General features: G+C 44.6%; 10 protein-coding genes across 10 annotated transcripts; 8 read left to right on the forward strand and 2 right to left on the reverse strand.

Annotated features, from left to right (window-relative positions):
• Positions 1-66: 66 nt before the first annotated feature.
• KL928_001606 (uncharacterized protein) lies at positions 67-2,007 on the forward strand (the record flags this gene model as incomplete). Its single annotated transcript, XM_043201990.1, has 1 exon — positions 67-2,007. The coding sequence occupies one exon, from the start codon at positions 67-69 to the stop codon at positions 2,005-2,007; it is 1,941 nt and encodes a 646-aa protein (XP_043060883.1).
• A 54-nt stretch (positions 2,008-2,061) lies between these two features.
• On the forward strand, positions 2,062-2,700 carry KL928_001607 (uncharacterized protein; the record flags this gene model as incomplete). The annotated part of the gene is made up of 1 exon (XM_043201991.1): positions 2,062-2,700. One exon carries the CDS (start codon positions 2,062-2,064, stop codon positions 2,698-2,700), a length of 639 nt encoding a protein of 212 aa, XP_043060884.1.
• Positions 2,701-2,705: 5 nt separating this feature from the next.
• On the reverse strand, positions 2,706-6,971 carry KL928_001608 (uncharacterized protein; the record flags this gene model as incomplete). Its single annotated transcript, XM_043201992.1, has 1 exon — positions 2,706-6,971. One exon carries the CDS (start codon positions 6,969-6,971, stop codon positions 2,706-2,708), a length of 4,266 nt encoding a protein of 1,421 aa, XP_043060885.1.
• Positions 6,972-7,088: 117 nt separating this feature from the next.
• KL928_001609 (uncharacterized protein) lies at positions 7,089-7,871 on the forward strand (the record flags this gene model as incomplete). Its single annotated transcript, XM_043201993.1, has 1 exon — positions 7,089-7,871. One exon carries the CDS (start codon positions 7,089-7,091, stop codon positions 7,869-7,871), a length of 783 nt encoding a protein of 260 aa, XP_043060886.1.
• A 391-nt stretch (positions 7,872-8,262) lies between these two features.
• KL928_001610 (uncharacterized protein) lies at positions 8,263-9,363 on the forward strand (the record flags this gene model as incomplete). Its single annotated transcript, XM_043201995.1, has 1 exon — positions 8,263-9,363. One exon carries the CDS (start codon positions 8,263-8,265, stop codon positions 9,361-9,363), a length of 1,101 nt encoding a protein of 366 aa, XP_043060887.1.
• Positions 9,364-9,376: 13 nt separating this feature from the next.
• KL928_001611 (uncharacterized protein) lies at positions 9,377-9,742 on the reverse strand (the record flags this gene model as incomplete). The annotated part of the gene is made up of 1 exon (XM_043201996.1): positions 9,377-9,742. The coding sequence occupies one exon, from the start codon at positions 9,740-9,742 to the stop codon at positions 9,377-9,379; it is 366 nt and encodes a 121-aa protein (XP_043060888.1).
• A 331-nt stretch (positions 9,743-10,073) lies between these two features.
• On the forward strand, positions 10,074-12,716 carry KL928_001612 (uncharacterized protein; the record flags this gene model as incomplete). Its single annotated transcript, XM_043201997.1, has 1 exon — positions 10,074-12,716. One exon carries the CDS (start codon positions 10,074-10,076, stop codon positions 12,714-12,716), a length of 2,643 nt encoding a protein of 880 aa, XP_043060889.1.
• A 72-nt stretch (positions 12,717-12,788) lies between these two features.
• On the forward strand, positions 12,789-15,407 carry KL928_001613 (uncharacterized protein; the record flags this gene model as incomplete). Its single annotated transcript, XM_043201998.1, has 1 exon — positions 12,789-15,407. One exon carries the CDS (start codon positions 12,789-12,791, stop codon positions 15,405-15,407), a length of 2,619 nt encoding a protein of 872 aa, XP_043060890.1.
• A 145-nt stretch (positions 15,408-15,552) lies between these two features.
• Positions 15,553-16,413, forward strand: KL928_001614 (uncharacterized protein; the record flags this gene model as incomplete). Its single annotated transcript, XM_043201999.1, has 1 exon — positions 15,553-16,413. The coding sequence occupies one exon, from the start codon at positions 15,553-15,555 to the stop codon at positions 16,411-16,413; it is 861 nt and encodes a 286-aa protein (XP_043060891.1).
• Positions 16,414-16,652: 239 nt separating this feature from the next.
• On the forward strand, positions 16,653-17,672 carry KL928_001615 (uncharacterized protein; the record flags this gene model as incomplete). The annotated part of the gene is made up of 1 exon (XM_043202000.1): positions 16,653-17,672. One exon carries the CDS (start codon positions 16,653-16,655, stop codon positions 17,670-17,672), a length of 1,020 nt encoding a protein of 339 aa, XP_043060892.1.
• Positions 17,673-17,745: the final 73 nt, after the last annotated feature.

A 17,745-nucleotide genomic window follows, 5' to 3' on the forward strand; every position in this document is an offset into this window, starting at 1 on the left:
ACGCGACGATAAGCATAAGACGACGTTTCAAAGTAAAACACAGAATTTATCTATAGATTTATCAGCATGGGCGAGTCTCCCACGAAAAGGATTTCGGGACCGGTGCCAATAGTGCGAAGGGATTCCGATGCTCGCGTTGCGAGCCGTAACACCAGCAGAAGGACGTCCATGGCCAGACTTGCAGCATCGCCCTTGGTGTCTGGAACGCCCTTATCTGTACTCAATCAGAAACGGCCCGAATCTCCCAGTTCCTCAGTGATCGATGATAGAGCCAGCCCTGGGACTGTGCCTAGGAATCCCTCTGCTCAAGCTTATCCGTCTCTCTCTACTTCTGGTTCATCAGAGGCTGAAGACACGTCCATTTTGGGACGTGGTGAGCCACAGGTAGACATTCCCCTATCGTCGTCCCACAGTTCCGCGATAGACGATCCTACATTGTGGAAGAATGTATCCAAGCATTTAGCTACTGATGCAAAGGGCTCGCTGAAGTTAGCAAGTGGTGATATCACGAGAGATCTCTATACGTTACCTGCTAAGAAAAACAACTTGAGACGTTCACGCAGTTTGACGGGTGCAGATTTGCCTGGAGAACGCCGTGGCTCTGCGGCATCGCAAATTCGTCTTCCGGGAGGCTTCAGAAGACAGTTCATTCTTCACAAGAACTCAAAGTATGGTCACCAGTTGTCCAAGCCAACATTCTTCACTAGGAATTTCTTAGAGTTCTTATCCATTTATGGACACTTTGCCGGTGAGGATTTGGAAGATGAGGATTATCTGGCATGTTCCTATGTGGTCGACAAAGATACCGACGAGGAGACTCCTCTTTTGGAGCCGCGGGCTCATGGGGGCACTGCATCGACGCTGAAATCGTTTTTCCTGCTTCTTAAATCGTTTGTCGGAACAGGAGTGCTATTTCTACCTCGCGCATTCTACAACGGTGGCATTCTCTTTTGCACGTTAACTCTACTCTTTTTTGGAGTCCTGTCATACTGGTGCTACTACATTCTTGTGTTGACGAAGGTGAAAACTAGGGTGTCCTCATTCGGTGACATTGGAATGACTCTTTACGGAAAGAATATGAAGCTGCTCATTCTTAGCTCTATCATTCTTTCTCAAGTTGGCTTTGTGGCTGCATACACCATTTTCACTGCTGAGAACCTCCGCGCGTTTACAATCAACTTTTTCAACATGGACATCTCCCTTGGCAAGTGGGTTGTGATGGAATGTGTGGTATTTATACCACTTTCATTGATTAGAAACATCACAAAGCTGTCGCTGGCTGCCCTTTTAGCCAACATATTTATTTTGAGCGGTCTGGTCACCATAGTATACTATGCTTCACTGGACCTCATAGAAAACGGACCGGCACATGTTGAGCTCTTCAATCAAGACAAGTGGTCGCTGTTCATTGGTGTGGCTATCTTTGCATTTGAGGGAATCGGCTTAATTATCCCGGTTCAAGAATCGATGAAGCATCCAGAACAGTATCCAAAAGTTTTGGGAGCAGTCATTATTGTATGCTCCATTCTATTTATTGGGGTCGGCTCCTTGGGATACATGACTTACGGGGATCAGGTCAACACAGTAGTGATTCTCAACCTTCCGCAGTCATCCATTGCAGTGAGATCCATCCAATTGTTCTATGCCATAGCTATACTTCTTTCTGCTCCGTTACAGCTGCTGCCTGCAATTAGAATCATTGAATCCAGAATCTATAAAAGGCGGTCTGGAAAGACCGACTCGGCTACTAAATGGTCCAAAAACATGTTTCGTACATGCGTGGTGGTTGGGACAAGTCTGATCGCATATTTGGGGTCGTCCAACCTGGACCAATTTGTGTCCTTTGTTGGTTCCTTTGCCTGCATTCCATTGGTGTACATGTATCCTCCAATGCTGCACTACAAGATATGCGCCCATACGAGACTTATGAAGGCCATTGACATGAGCCTGGTGGTTTTGGGAGGAGTGGCCATGTTATACACTTCCTACCAGGTGATTGTTGGATAGAAATATTTTTTATATAATCGGCCAATAATTTATTTTTGTCAAAACTCATCCACCATGGGTCGTTCATTTTATTCCGACGAGGAGGACATTTTGCCCACTCCGGGGCTTAACCAGGCGATTCCGAAGGACCTCAGTAAAAAGGAGGACTTACTCAGAAACCCACACAAGCAGGTTGTGGAAGGAAAAGTCATCAGTACCAATAGCACGCTCGAGAAATACGCCAAACAAGCTCGTGAATATGCTGTTCAAAAGCTGGACATATTCGATGCCGAGTATAGAAACCTTCATGCTGCATATCTGAACGAGAAGCGCAATGTCATTGAGAAATATCACCAACTCGTTGCCGAGCCTGTTCTGCCTTCTGGATTGTACATTTTGACTGCTATGCTAACAGGTTCGATCATGGTGCGTACCAGGTCTCTGCCTCTTCGGTTTGTGACCCCTGTGGCTTTTGGATTAGCTGCCACGAAGTATCTGATGCCAAAGACCCTGCAGAACACTACAAGCTGGCTAAGTTCTCTCTCAAGAGAGCATATACCGGAAGTGAGCAAGCACATGGACGAAACTGTTGCACAGGTTTCAGATTGTTTGTCTAACATAGAGAAGAAACGCTACGAATGGAGGCAATCGCTTACAGATAGCGTCAGAACAGCAAGACTGGAGGTTCTTCAGTGGACGCAGGATAAAAAATGATATATTTAGTCTCGTTTAAATACACTCATGAACTCGAATATGCCACCCATGTCGACGTAGCGCCGTCCACACTCTGTCAGGTACTTGTCAACCACCTTTTGGTATGTTTTGAATGAGTCTCTATTCTGTTCCACGAGAGCATCCAACTCACCCTGGTTCATTGGCACGAGTTTGTTTTCTTTGTCTTCAATTCCGAGATCGGCCGTCAGTGGCTTCAACACGCGTTTCTTGGCCTTATCAACATCGAACAGGCTCATGGCGTATAGTAGCTGGTTGTAGAGCTGTTTGTCTGGATAGACGTATCTCATGATACCCTTACAGCCATAGGCCTTGCCGTTTTTGCCAATACACCGTCTTCCGTAAACAGATACCTGGCGTGTTTTGACACCACAGTCATCGCAGACGAGCCAGCCAGCGTAGTAGGCTGAAATCTCGCGGCGCAAAAAGTGCTCTAGCTGGGAGGAGATAGCCAGTGGTGGCAACACGTGCTCACACGACAGGCACTTGACCCCGGAAAAGGTGACCTGGTATCTTCTGGACGCCTGGATTCCACCAAACTCGAAAGACGCATGACAAGACATACATTTTAGAGCCAGGGGCTTGCAATCACGGAATCTCTCACTGTCTGAAACTGTAGAGTCCAAGGGTTGCAGCTCTGCGGAAGCGCGATCCTGCACAAATCTTGCACGAGCCTCGTATTTGCGAGCATCCAGCCCAAGAGCTGATGCCATGCGGACAACGTCGTTGCCCTCGATCCGTTCCAGAAGTCTTTCTATCGGAGCAAAAATCTGCTTCTCCAGATAGTAATAAGGATCAGGTCTGTACTGCGAAGGGTTGGCTAAAATTTCACTTATAGCACGCGCGCGGTCTGCGACAGAATCTCCCTTGTCCTGTCCATTGTCCGTAACCACAAATGTCATGACGCTTCCAGCACGAACAAGTTTGCCTTGTTTTCTGAGTCTCAGAGCCACTTGAACGGCTGGCATGGACTTGCCTCCAGGATATTGCTCTGGATCCTTGGACAATCTAGTGTTTATGGTGAGCTTGTGCATTGGAATCTGGTTGTCTGTCAGCTTGTTTCTCACATCTTCCAGGTGAGTGTAGATATCATTCAAGGCATCCTCGGGATCTGCGTCGCCCAGGATCTTCTCCAAAACATATGTGGAGGTCTCTTTCGAAAGCGGACAGAACTCACGGCGTCTCATATCCAATCCTTTCACTTCCAGCACGGTCTTTTCAAGTCCTGAAGCATCCATCGTAGCGTTCATTGCTGCGTATTTCTTCTTCGAGTGCAAGAGGAGTCGTTTGAACACGTTATCTGTGTCGATCTCGAGCAATCTGTACCGCTCGTTGACCTTGATTTTGAAGTCGTCACCAATCTTGATAGCTTCCTGGAAGTTATCCGAGCCGGTGTCGATCATGACAGAGTCGGTGTCTCCGTAGACGACGCGCAATCCAATACTTTCGGCCAGCTGACGCGTGTCCATCAAAATCTCTCTTCCTCTGTTGGTGACAAGCATAGCGAGCGGCTTGGCGTAGAACCGAGAGTTGACGTAACCCAAACAACCGTACATCGAGTTCGCAGTCAGCTTCAATGCCTGCTGCTTGATATCATACTGAGCCTTTTCCACAGCGGTTGCTCGAGGATCTTTCAGCAGTTTCTTGACCTCTCGACGTCTGTTGACCAGCTGTTGTAGCAATCGCGGAAGAACCCCTTGCGCAGCGTCTGATGGTGGAACATTGGGAAGATCGTTGTCTCCCAGATTCGATCTGTTCACAGTGGTGAAACAGATGTTGAACTCCTGAATAATCGATGGATAAAGAGAATTAAAATCCATGACCAGTATGTAGTTCTTGTGAAGACCTTTTTCGGGCTCGAAAACCAAACCACCCTGGTACTTCGTCTTCTTGCTAGACGTGGCAGTGCTCTCATCTCCATCTTGTTCCAGAGCAGCAGCCGCTGCAGCCGCCTGTCTTTGTGATCTGGTCTCCTTGTCTGGAACAATGTATCCATTTTTAGTGAACTCGTGCAGCAAGATATACTCATTTCTTCCTGCCCTCGTTCCTCCAAGCGTGTGGGCCCATGCGTTTCCGGCAAGGTTGGTCAGCTGTTTCGAAAGTGACAAGATTTGCACTCTAAAGGCAATCTCTGCTATAATCTTAACGCTCATGCTATTCTCATTGAAAGCGGCAAGAAGCAGGTTTGCGTCCTCGGCAAATTGAGGATTGGCAAGATTCACGTCCATCGGCATGAACTTCTTCTTGCACACAATGTCGTACATCTCGGGAAGATCCCACGACTGACATTTAGAGGTCAGCGATTGACCCATCTCGTTCGCAATGTCGCAACATAGTCTTCCGGCAAATATCTCCTTTAAGTAGAACATGTTATTACGCCCAGATCCCTTGCCGTACCTGTCGGGCCACTGCTTTCTGTTCCTGCGTCCAAAGGTAGACCATTGAGAGATTTTCAGGTCGTGCATCCGCCGCATCAACACGTCCAGCACAGCAGCGTCCAGTCTGTGTCCAATGAAGACGTCAGGGTCCGTCTTTTTGATCATGGCTGCAAGACAATTCAGCAGAGTGCGCTCGTTATTAAAACTCCGCAGCGGAACGTTCCGTTTAGCAGCCAACTCTGAGAGTCCAGGCGGCAGGGCCAAAGAGCCACCAACAGGACGAACAAGAGTCAAAAGCTCATCTGGAACCGCATCTTCCGGCATTGGTGTGTCCTGGTGGACGTTTCGGTACACGGCAAACGAGACGGATCCAATTTCCTGTTTGCCCTCTTTGAGGTTCGTCACCGGTTGGATGTTGATGCTGAGTGCCGTGAGATCTGGAGCAGGCAGGTTTGTCTCAATTGGTTTGATTTGTGCTGGATCAGCGACAGCAACCTCCACCTGGCAATGAGACGAGTTTTTAATGGCAGAAAAGTCCGCCCCCTTGATTTCTAGCCAGCATGGGCCCATCACGTTCCGCTGGACCACAAAAGTCTCGAAAATACTGGCATTTGCTCCGAATACGTGACGGAACGTTTCTCCTTCCAAATTCGACGGCAAAACAGTGTTTCTTGACTTTGGTGTCTGGAAGGGCAGCAAGACTTTCAAATACTCGGCTTCCTTAGGGATATTCTCTAGCTCAAAAGCCCATTTCTTGGTCTCTGGCTTGGCCTTGATTCGATCAAGCCCGAACTTGTCCAGCAAAAGCGGGATGATCTCCTCGTGCACGTCCATGGCAGTAGGCGGCGGGCCATCGTCCTCATCCAGCCGCGATTCGCGCGGCAAAAAGTATATCTCTCGACTTAGACCGTTGACTTGAACCACACCGCTAACATGTCTGCCGTCCAAAGTCTTCACTTTACCAAACAGAAGCAGGCTGTTGTCCACCTCCGCATAGTCCATCCAGAACATCTGTATAGTTTCGGAGTCAGCGACTTGTGATTCGTCCACCTTCTCGAAAGTGGTATTCATCATTGAAGTTTCTGACGCGTCTCTAGTTGGCGAAGACGTTGCGATTTCGACAACTTTTGTCTCCTTTAGCTCCCTCGTTGAGCTCAGGTTCACTCTCTGCACATCCGCTCGTGCTGTTTTCAATGTTGTGACGTCGATCTCGTCGTCCGAGCTGAACTCGTCATCTTCCTTGATGGCGGCCTTTATTGGTGAAGACGGCGTCTCGATTTTCGACAAGTTCGAGATATCGGACTCAGGAGCGTATATTTCGTCCTCAGAGCTAAGCTTGACTCTTTTCGCAGGGACCTCGTCTTCAAACATGAGCTTTTTCACGTTCAGCGGCTTCACAGGTTTCACTCTGTCGGATTTGAGCGAGGAAAACACGTCCGTCCGTTTCTTCACGCTGAACATTGGCGTGCTTCGAGCCTTGGTGCTTGCCTGGGCCGTGAAGTCGCTCAAAATATCGTCAAGATTATCGACTTTGCTTTTAGGCTTGTTCTCAGTCTCCGCTCCCCTGAAAAAGGAGGAGATCTGGGGCGTGTCGCGCTTGATTTTGGCGATCTTCTTGCGTTGGCGAGTCTCAGGCTCGTCTTCGTCTTCGCTTGCGTACTGATTCGCACCTTCCCAATCGTCTGCGCCTGTTTCTGCGTAACCGTTGCCAGAGTCATCCACGATGAAATCGTCGTTCAGAAGCTGATGCTGTTTGTGCTGGCGGAATTGCTGCTCATCAACCTCCTCATAGATGTCCTCGTAGCCATCTTCCTCGTCCGAAAGCTTGATTCCGGCCCGAGCAGCCCTTAGTCTTGCACGTTTATCGTGTTTCATACTCTACGCGACGCGTCAAGAAACTTGGGATTAGAAAAATATATTTTGGGCCCCAGCCATTTTCTTCGAGATTTCACCGCCACCCACGCCACAAAAAAGATTACCTCCTTCAGTTTAATGTCGTTTGCCAACTTGGATCTTGAGGCCCAAAAACAAGCCCCGAACAAGGGGGGCTCGTCCGGCCCCACAGACCAGCTTAACATAATAAGTTCGCAGCTGTCAGATTTGATTTCCAATATCTCAAAGTTCGATAAATTGCAGCAACAATTGGGTACTAAAAAGGACACTCTTAGTCTGCGAAACAAGTTGTCATCACTAGTAAAGAGATGTAACTCGCTGCATTCGGAAATTGACCAAAGTCTGGCAACGCTCGAGAAGAGTCCAGAGGTGGTAAATAACTCGACTTTGCAATACACTAAACAAAAGCTCAAAACGCAATGCGCAGAAATGTTCCGCAATTACCAACTAGTTCAACGAGCGTACAATGAGCGGCTTCAGTCCGTTGTGGTCAACGAAGAGTACGAAAACAACCAACATGACGCCAGCCCCGCCGAAACGACTCCTCTTCTTCAGCAGCAGCAGAAGCCCCAGATCACTAACGCGGAGCTAGAATTTCATGAGTCGGTTATACAGCAAAGAGAACAAGCCATCGATAACATATCTCGCGGAGTTCAGGATATCAATAAGATATTTCAGGACTTGAATGAAATGGTCAACCAGCAAGGCGAACAGATTGATACAATTGAGGACAATTTATTAACGTATACCAGTGATAACCGCGTTGCACATCGTGAGCTTGCTAAGGCGGATGCTTATCAAAAGAAAAAAAGAAAGTGGACATGTATATTGTTGGTCGTGCTGGTGGTTGTTTTATTGATCTTAATAGCCCTTATGAACTAAATAGAGGAGGCTGTGCGCGAAGGCGTTTCCACACTATCTGTATCTGAGCCATATTCTTTTTGGTCATTGACCCATTCCGAGACCCTTCTTTTTCTCACAACGGTACTGTCGTCAAACACTGTAGCTGATTCTCCTAGACATTTTGCCTTTGCTCTCATTCGTTGGTCTCTCTTTCTCTCTATTTTTTCTAGCAGGTCGACCGCTAGGTCCTCAAAAAACTCTGCTATCTCTTCTCTGTGCACGAACAAAACTGTAGAAACTGCAATTCCAGCACAGATAGCAGGGATTGGGATAGGCATTGGCATTGCTTGATTTATTTTTTACGTCAAATTTAATTGCCCTTAGATAAGACAATTTCCGGGGTTAATAAATTATTATCCCTTTTCTTTTAATGATGCTTCCCGCTCCAGGGAAGTATTCCACAGTTATTCACAGTCGAAAATTGGACCTATCGTATATATTGCCCAATGTTGCAGTTTGTTCTGGACCTACAGACCATAAAGCCAAAGTCTGTGCTAATAACATAACTGACTTGGTAGAGGCGTTAAATCGTAACCACGCGAAAAATAACTGGATGATCGTGAATCTGAGGGAAGAAAAAATGGGCTATGATCCTTCGTTAGTCACACATATGGGAGGGGAATTCTTATACAGACCGTTCAAAGACCATAGTCCTGTTCCCCTGTTCTCCTTGCTGGAAACGGTTGTCGAGATTGAGGAATTTCTTCAGCAAAGTCCCAACCATGTGGTGGTCGTACACTGCAAGCATGGCAAGGGAAGGACAGGAAGCATAATCGTGGCGTATCTGATGTTCAAATTCGGATTATGTTTTCGAGAAGCCAATGAGGTATTCCAAGAACGCAGGAGAGCTTTCCGTACAGGTATTACCATCCCGTCTCAAATTCGTTACATGCATTATTTTGAGTTCTTCTTACGGGATAAGAAGAGGCAGCAGCTCTATCGGCAGTTGCTGAAGAGCGAATTCCAGGCAACAGATGTTAAAATTAGAGTAGTGAATCCTAGTCGCTCGCTGCTCGATAATGCAAAAGACATGCTAGTGACCATCAACGGAGAAAGAGCATCCTTACAAGATGCTGAAAATATGCAAATCACATACTACTGTGCGATTTCCCGTGAGCCAGATATGGTCGTCCGATTCAATTTCAATTTAAATTCGATTCTACAAGGATTGGGTCGGGTCTGGATCAACACTATAATGGAATATATGTACCAGTATTTGGCCACCAAACAGTCTTTCAATTATTTTGAGCGGCCCAAGTCCAAAGTGAAGAAAAATCCCACACAGGTCGCTCACTGTCTTGTCACAATTCCTTGGTCTGAACTCGATGGATTCAAAGGAACTAAAAACAAGGGTGTCAAGCTTTTGGAGAACGTGGACATTGAATTTACCGCTACTCTAAAGAATACAGAAGATATGGTTTTCATTCAACGCCAGGTTGCCTTGGCCGGTATGCTTGGCATGAAGAAATAAAATATGACCTTAATCAACCTCCCTTTCTTTCGGACTCTAGTCGCGTCCAAACATCCTTAATGATTTTTTTGATGTATGAGAGCTGCTGGTCATCATTTCCAGAAACCATCTTGCAGTTTTCAGTGCCATACGGTTTGGAGATTACAATGTGGTTGTCGAACACGATGATGTTGTCGTTTTTGTCAAGCGAGACGTCACCATCAGGAAGTAAATTGAATAAACTCGTAAAGATTTCTTTCCCTTCCGGCGTGATCTTTCTGTCTGCCAAAGTCTTATTGAGCACATATTGTGATTGGTATTTTTTCACCACATGAGCATTGGTGACCTTATAATTATGCCCCAGCATATTCAATGGCACGGGGTGGGGTTGTCGAGGCATACTTGCAAATTTCTCATTTATAGAGCTTGTACTGACATCCTTTGGTTTGGAGAGGCAGGAGATATTTTTGATGAACGTGTTCTTGATAACAATAAAGTTTTCTTTGGATGAGTTTTCGGATTGACGAACTAGCGATAACAGCCCATTATTAGGGTTATAGGAATGTATGGACCCCACTATAGTCTCGTCATCTGCTGTCACGAGCTTGATTCTGGTGTTAGATGAAGGAGTTCTATTTGTACTTACTTCAAACCGACGCAGTTCTCCAAACTCAGCATGAAAAAGAATTGCGAATCTGGATTCAAATTATTTTGTAGTCTAATTTTTTGTTATGGAAACTCAGATTCGTGACTTGGAGGCCCAGTTGGAGGAACTGGATCAGTTTCCAGGAACCATCATTGATCGTGGGGAGATGGTGGAAACCAGCGATGATCAGGATATCTTATCCTCTCCCCACAGCAGTTTCTCATTCACAGATAATGATGACGAAGACGAACACGAAGTTGACGGCCTGAACAACTTCAACATCATTCTCGAGTACCCGGAGCTGCAATACGAATATAGAGAGCTTGAAGATTTTGAAACGGAATATATGGATTGGTTTACCGCTACAGATCTTAAGGAATTGAGCAATATCAAGAAACTGGCCACCCAAAATCAAACTCCCTCAGATCTTGTCAAAAAATTGATCGACGCTTCAAACAAATCAACATTGCATATACTCATATGTTTGGAATACATAGCAATGGGTCAATATGGTGAGATATCAGAAATAAGTGAACTTACAACTAAGATTATTGACAGCTCTCGCTTATTTTTAAGTCACGAGGTGCTCCTCCCGATTTTGGAGATTCTCAGCTCTAGACTCATTAGCCTGAGTGATCTAAAGAACCAAGAGAAACCTCTCAATCACAAACAGCTCCAAATGTGGTCTTCGCAGTTGTATCATTCTATGACTATTGTGTACACTGTTGTCCTTGCTGCTTTGACAACTAAAGAAAAAGTGAGATTTTTAGCTGGCATCATAGACACGAGCCAGATTCTCATTACCATAATGAAGGCAATTGATAACTGGCGCTGGCTGACTGCAGATGCCAATGACAAGGAGCTGGGCTCTGCATTGGACAGCTCGGTGGCTCATTATTTTAAGCTTCGCAATGTGATAATTCTCTTCTCAAAGCTGATATTGCTTCAATTTGGAGATTCTGAGCTCTTGCAGTCTACCAAATCCTTTCTCAGATTCAAATGTGAATCTGGTCATGTCTTTGGCAGCGCCCCTGGAACTCGTGGAGCAAAAGTTGAGAGTATCACTCCCCTTGACTACCAGTACTTCCGCAAAGAGCTCATTGCAAGATATCCTACCTACTCGCCTCCTGAACATAAAGTTTCTGATATCTTACAACTGAGCGTCGAACAAGATAATGAAAGTTGCTCAAAGTTGATCAACACTTCTGCGTTATTAATCAACCAAAAACATCATTTACGCAACAAGCTTTCAAACTCGCAAAATAGCTGCCCTCCTGAAATACATATAGCAACGCCCGCCCCATCGCCAACTTTGAGCCCACAACATACAGGTGGATCGAGGAGTTCTAATATCTCTGAGATTGAACATGTGAACGGACAAGGCCGTAAAAAGGTTTTTATCACGCAGCCCCAGTTCGCCAATTTGTATCCATTCTCTCAAGACATACCCGTGAGCATCCAGGAGGCAACGAAGATTTTCCATGCTCATGTCTCTGAGTCTTTTAGTGCTTTACAATTTACTGATGTATTCGAGGATTTCATCAAGCAAGAAAAGGGTATCACTGAGCCTACTGGGTCAAAGTTTATATATACCGAGAAAGACATTGAGAAAAACCCAATTTTTGCTGACGAGCTCGTTGCGTTGCAACGCGTCGAGCAGTTCTACCATTCGGCATTGCCATACTTGAATTCATTGGCGGCAGTATTGATTCAGATTATATCTTCCAATGTACTCCCTGCTTCCGGGTATAAATCCGCAGAAAATCCATTTCTTCCGCTTAAGAAACCCTATAACATTTCTGCTATGTCAAACTACGACAAGCAAAAGCTTGATTTGATGCGCATCAAAGAAACATGCTTGAAAGCAGCTTCCACTATTATTTTCCTAATGCTGAAGTGGTTCAAAATGTCACATATTTTGAAACAGGAATATTTTGCTCTTTTGCTATTTGACAACGATCTATATTTGAACCTCTTCCGCTTCCTTGGAAGCAACCAAGTACAGACTCAACTTGAGAACTCCTTTGATTTCAATGACCCCGAAACTTTGCTGAAAAATAGAGTTGTCTTTTGTGATTATGAGGTGCTGTACGATTCAAAGGAATATAACTTTTTCAGAGCCGCAACTTCATTTTGCCGTGAGGCTCCCCAAAGTCCAAAGTTCAATTCCGAGGATATTTTTGAAGTGAATGAACAAGCGTATGAAACGTACATTCCACCCTTCAACGGGCAATCACATGTGAAAATTTTGAGGCCCAATCATCGTTATTGTACAATCATCACACAGTTGTTGCGAAGCTTGTACTCAACCATCTCCAACTACAAGATTCAACGAATCTACAAGCTTCTAGAAGTGCGACCAACAGAAAGTTTACGGTTTCTACTCACAATCTACAATTCCAATTTTTATAAACCGGTTCTGAAGATTATCAAGTTAATCTGTCCATTTAATGGTAAAAAGTGGCGCTCCAACAACATGGATCTTATCTCCTTCGTGTATCTATTCTACAAGGTGGGGTTGCGCGACCAGTGGCTAAACAATCTGTTTATCTTCAATCTCAACGAGCGATTGAAGCGTTCTTGGGAAAATGAGTACGCTTTACGCAGTTTGCTCAAATTTTATAGCGTCACGTACTATTCTGACCAAATGATCAATTTTGGCTACGATGACATTCCACCTTTGAAACAAGAAATGTTCCTTGAAGAGGGCTGGAAAGATGAGATATAATCAATGCATGTTACACCTTACACCGTATCTTTCTCTATTATTGTATTTATTTTTTATTTACATTTTAGTCTGATGGAGTCGGAACAAATCGTGATCAATTATCTGTTTCGGCTTTTGAGGAGCATTGTTCCAGATGAATTCGATGCTAATTTCATTCACAAGCTAACAAATGATGTATATACCCTGCTGGTAAGGTCGTATACGTCTTCCGTGAGCACTTCCCAGTCTCTGGCTTCCCTGAATGAATACCGTTCTATTTTTGCCCATATGCCTGCGTACACGTATGTCTGGGATAAGCTTGAGCAAACAACTGAAGATCTCCTGTCTATGAAAAATACAGACGAAGCGGCGAGATACTTGATCAAATTGGACTCGTACGAAACAAATAAACAAAGACAAATGCCATCCCGTCTGGCACAATACGACTCTTCTGGAGTCGCAAATAATCTGGGAGCTAGCACAAGCATGGCTTATCAACGTCATCTTCTCTCATCCCCTGGCCTACCTTCCAGCACCGCGTTTTTGCCCTCATCAACATATGGACTACATTCAAGCCGACCGCCAAGCCAAAGCTTCTCTGTAGGGGAGCCCCTCAGCAAACACTTGCTCCCATTTTACTACCAGAATACAGAGTATGGCCTTATTCCAGAGCAAGAAATGATCAAAAGCCTGGCATTCACACTGATAGGCTCGACGTCGGAAGTTTTTCCATTCGATGATAAGATAAAAGTACCAACTAATATAAGCTATGGTGCAGCGGGTTTGCTCTATCAGCTATTTGAACCTGCCTTAATATACAAGCATTTGAAAACGATGAGTCCGAAAGTTCTGGCCAATTCGCAGGTCAAAGTCGCTTTTTCAAGCTTATTACAAAAAGAACTATTTCAATACACCAGTCTTGTGAATCAGATTTTTAATCCAGCGAACATCGAATCCTTGACATTAAGGTACGTGCGCTTGCAACTCAATGACTCAATCATTAAGTTGCGGATGCTTTTCAACCTTACAACACAAATTCAAACGCTTCCCATAAATGAATTTTTGTCGAATCTGAGCGAGCTTGCGAAAATTGGAGACCCGTCATTGAAGGGGTTAGCAATAACGATTTTTCGTACATGTTCTTTGCCCTACTTTGAAATGATTAAGGATTGGATATTTGAAGGATCGCTGATTCGAGAAGATACTATCAGGGAGAACTTTTTCATCGCGTACACAGAATTGGGTCCAGAACTACAGCCGGATAAAGTTCCGACTTTCGTAAGGACTTCAGAACTGATCTACCAGATAGGGAAATCGTTTCTTTATCTCAAAAATCAATGCAATGAAATGAAATGGTGCATCGAGTTTGGTTTAAAGTATCGAAAATTGCTTGTAAACAATGGTGACTTCTTGGACATGGCTGCCAACAAATTGGACAGGCTCGTGCAACAGCAGTACGACGAAATAATCAATTATCTGTGCTATGTTCTTTACGAGAAATACGGTCTGGTTAAAGAAATAAGCTATCTGCATCAGCTCTTGCTGATGAATAAAGGCGATTTCATTAACTCTCTTATTGTCAAGGGCCTCCCTGTTTTAAACGAGTCCTCATCAACATTGTCATCTCACCATCTAATGAAAATTCTACAGGAATCTATTGAGAATTCTAGTATCAGACATTTTCCAGTTGAGGTTCTGAATCGACTGGACGCTAGAATTCTTGAGATGGGACATGGGAACATTGGTTGGGATGTTTTCACCTTAGACTTCCAGGTAAAGTTTCCACTCGATCACATTTTGAATGGGCCCACGCATAATTCCAGAGAGTATCTGCGAATGTTTAATTTCCTGTTGCGTTTACAGAAGGTGAACTACCTTTTGAACGTGGAGTGGCTAGAGTCCAACAGCATCAGGCGGAGTTCTTTGAAGCATATTGAAAAGAGAAGCAAAATTGTCCGTCGACAATTGAAGCTTGACCCTAGTTACGCCCTCTCGGTTCTAGATTCCCGTTGTCTTTGGCTGTCCAAAACCTTCAAGCGACTTAACATACTGAGAAACGAGTTCATCAAGTTTGTTAATATCATCACCAGCTTTTTTGACCTAGAAATCATCGAAAAAAAGTATCAAAAACTGCTAGAGGCCTTTGCCAAAACAGACGAACATGATATAAAAGTCAAGCGCAATGCTAAGGGTTTAAAAGTACTGGAAAGTGGAAGAATCAAAATTGACAAGACTTACCTCCCTCAGTCCGACGAAGCTCTCCTTGAGCTGAGATATAGTGCTTATAACTTGGACGAGCTTACAAAACTGCATCGTGACTACATCACCTCAATCACCAGATCTAGGCTGTTTGATATGCATAGTAAGTCTTCCAAAGGCAGAAACTCGGGTCTTTATTACATTGAGCAAATTGATTCTTTCATAATAACCATCAACCAGTTCATCAGCCTCAATGAAGAGTTTAATAGCTTGTTGGTGGATATGTTATCTGTTACCGAAATGCTGCGCGACGATGGGTATTTGGACTTTGAGAACAAGGACCGTTATGACGATTATCTCAATTCGATCGATGTTAAGCTGAACAAGCTTATGGAAAAGCTAACCGTGGACATCATAGAGTCTTTCGAAGATAACCTGGAAAAATTCACCGAAGATTTGACAGTAGATCATGACCAGACTCTGAGGTGTCTTGGTATCATGCTGAGCAACTAGGGCGGTATATAGTCATCAACAATCAAATTCGAGTCACGATTATTTTTTCCCCTTGGCCGTTTTCATCACATGTCGGTGCACCCCTGAACGTGGGGAAATTTTGTTTTTTTTATATAAGCTTGAAAAAAACCCTGGTGTAGAGTAAATGGAGGATAGTATTGCAGAGTCCGTTCTTTTGGACAATTTCAAATCCTTTGGTGCAGGTGGCTTTGGTGGAATATGTGCGGTGATAACTGGCCAGCCATTCGACTATACCAAGGTGCTTTTACAGACAAATCAGTATAAGTCTTCTCTCGACTGTATCAAAGGCACCTTAGCCTCTGGTGGGCCTTTGGGTTTCTACAAAGGAGTTTCATCTCCTTTGCTGGGGGTCACCCCAATGTTTGCTGTGTCTTTCTGGGGCTATGATGTGGGCAAGAAACTTGTGTGCACATTTTACAATATCGATCCAGTAAAATCGCCCCTCACCATTCCTCAGATAAGCGCAGCAGGATTTTTCAGTGCTATACCTACTACATTAATTGCGGCCCCTTTTGAGCGTGTGAAAGTGGTGATGCAGACCTCCCAAGGCAAGGTGTCCTTCATGCAAACGGTCTCCAAGCTTTACAAGCAAGGTGGGCTAAAATCAATTTTCAAAGGGTCTGCAGCTACCTTGGCCAGGGACGGGCCTGGATCTGCCGTCTACTTTGCTACCTATGAATACTTCAAGAAGGAGCTCTCCCCAAGCTCTGGTGATACATCTATCGCAGCTATCATGACCGCAGGAGGTTTCGCTGGTGTTGCAATGTGGACAGCTATCTTCCCTATTGACACTATAAAGAGCGTCCAACAGTCTTCAGAAAGTAACCGGTCAGTTTTCAAGACAGCATCTTCTATTTATTCAAAGGGTGGCATCAGGGCTTTCTTCCCTGGTTTGGGTCCTGCCCTCGCTAGAAGCTTCCCAGCGAACGCAGCTACATTTTTGGGAGTCGAAATAGCTAGGAAATTTCTCGATCAAATTATGTAATCCTAAACATTCAATTATCGACCTTCCGTTTTATTATACTGTAAACACTTTAGATCATGGGATTCTTTTTACCTCAGCAGGCCCTACCTCACTTGAAAGAGTACAAGTAAGTACCAGCAAGCTTTCCAACCACTAACAGTAGGTATCAATCCGAGGATAGGTCACTGTTGACCAAATATGTCCTGAAGCGATTCTGGGTCCAATTTGAAAAGATCTTCCCCGTGTGGATGGCCCCAAACATGGTTACGCTATCGGGGTTGATGTTCATCTTGGTATCTTTGCTTCTCGTGTTTTATGTGGATCCAGATTTGAATCAGCAATCGCCTAGATGGTGCTACTTGGTTTACGCAGCGTCTATTTTTTTTTACCAAACCTTTGATGCATGTGATGGAATCCATGCAAGAAGAACTGGACAGTCTGGACCCCTTGGCGAACTGTTCGACCATTGTGTTGATGCGGTGAACACCACTCTCTCTGTTTTGATCTTTGCCTCTGTGGCAGGTTTGGGCAAGGGATGGATGGTGTACACATCCCAATTTGCTTCTCTTATGAATTTCTACTTGTCCACATGGGAGGAATTCTATACTCACAAATTATTTCTAAGTGAGTGCTCGGGTCCTGTGGAAGGAATCATATTATTGGTTGTCCTATTCATTGCTACTGCGTTGCATGGCCCAAGCTTCTGGAAATTCGAGGTTTTTAGCGTCGACCTCTCTGCTTTCAACCTATCTTCAGCATACCCAATTAAAGCCCTTGATTTAGCATTAGCTTTTGGTGCTGTGTTCCTCTACTTTAATATTCATTCAGCCCGTCGGAATGTCATCCAACATGTTGCCTCTAAAACTGAACAGAAGTCTGCGATGAGAGGTTTGGTGCCTTTCTTTGCCTATTATGGCACCGTTTTTCTGATGCTCGTCGTTCATGAGCAGATCAGAATAGTGTACACTGTGCCAATGATGCTCACTATTGGGTCTACAATGGCATTCACTGTGGGGCGTATCATTATCGGCCATTTGACAAAACAAGAATTCCCAATCATTAACCTTCCTATGCTTCTTCCCGCCGTGCAGCTCATTTTGATTCCTTTGTTAACACACGTTTATGGATATGACTATGATGGTGTGTTGTGCTCAGTTGTATATCTCGGATTTGGTGTTGCCCTTGGAGTGCATGCTATGTTCATTCTAGAGGTGATTTACGAGATCACAACCTACCTGGATATTTATGCTTTGAGTATAAAGCACCAGAAAGTCTTTTGAAAGATCGATTGGAGCAAAGAGTTCACTGGCTCCCAGAACTCCTTATTGACTACAACACGCATGCATGTATACT

Source organism: Ogataea angusta (assembly GCF_019207475.1).
Source record: "Ogataea angusta isolate 61-244 chromosome Unknown 61-244_NODE_3_length_881311_cov_93.026150, whole genome shotgun sequence".
NCBI lineage: Eukaryota > Fungi > Ascomycota > Pichiomycetes > Pichiales > Pichiaceae > Ogataea > Ogataea angusta.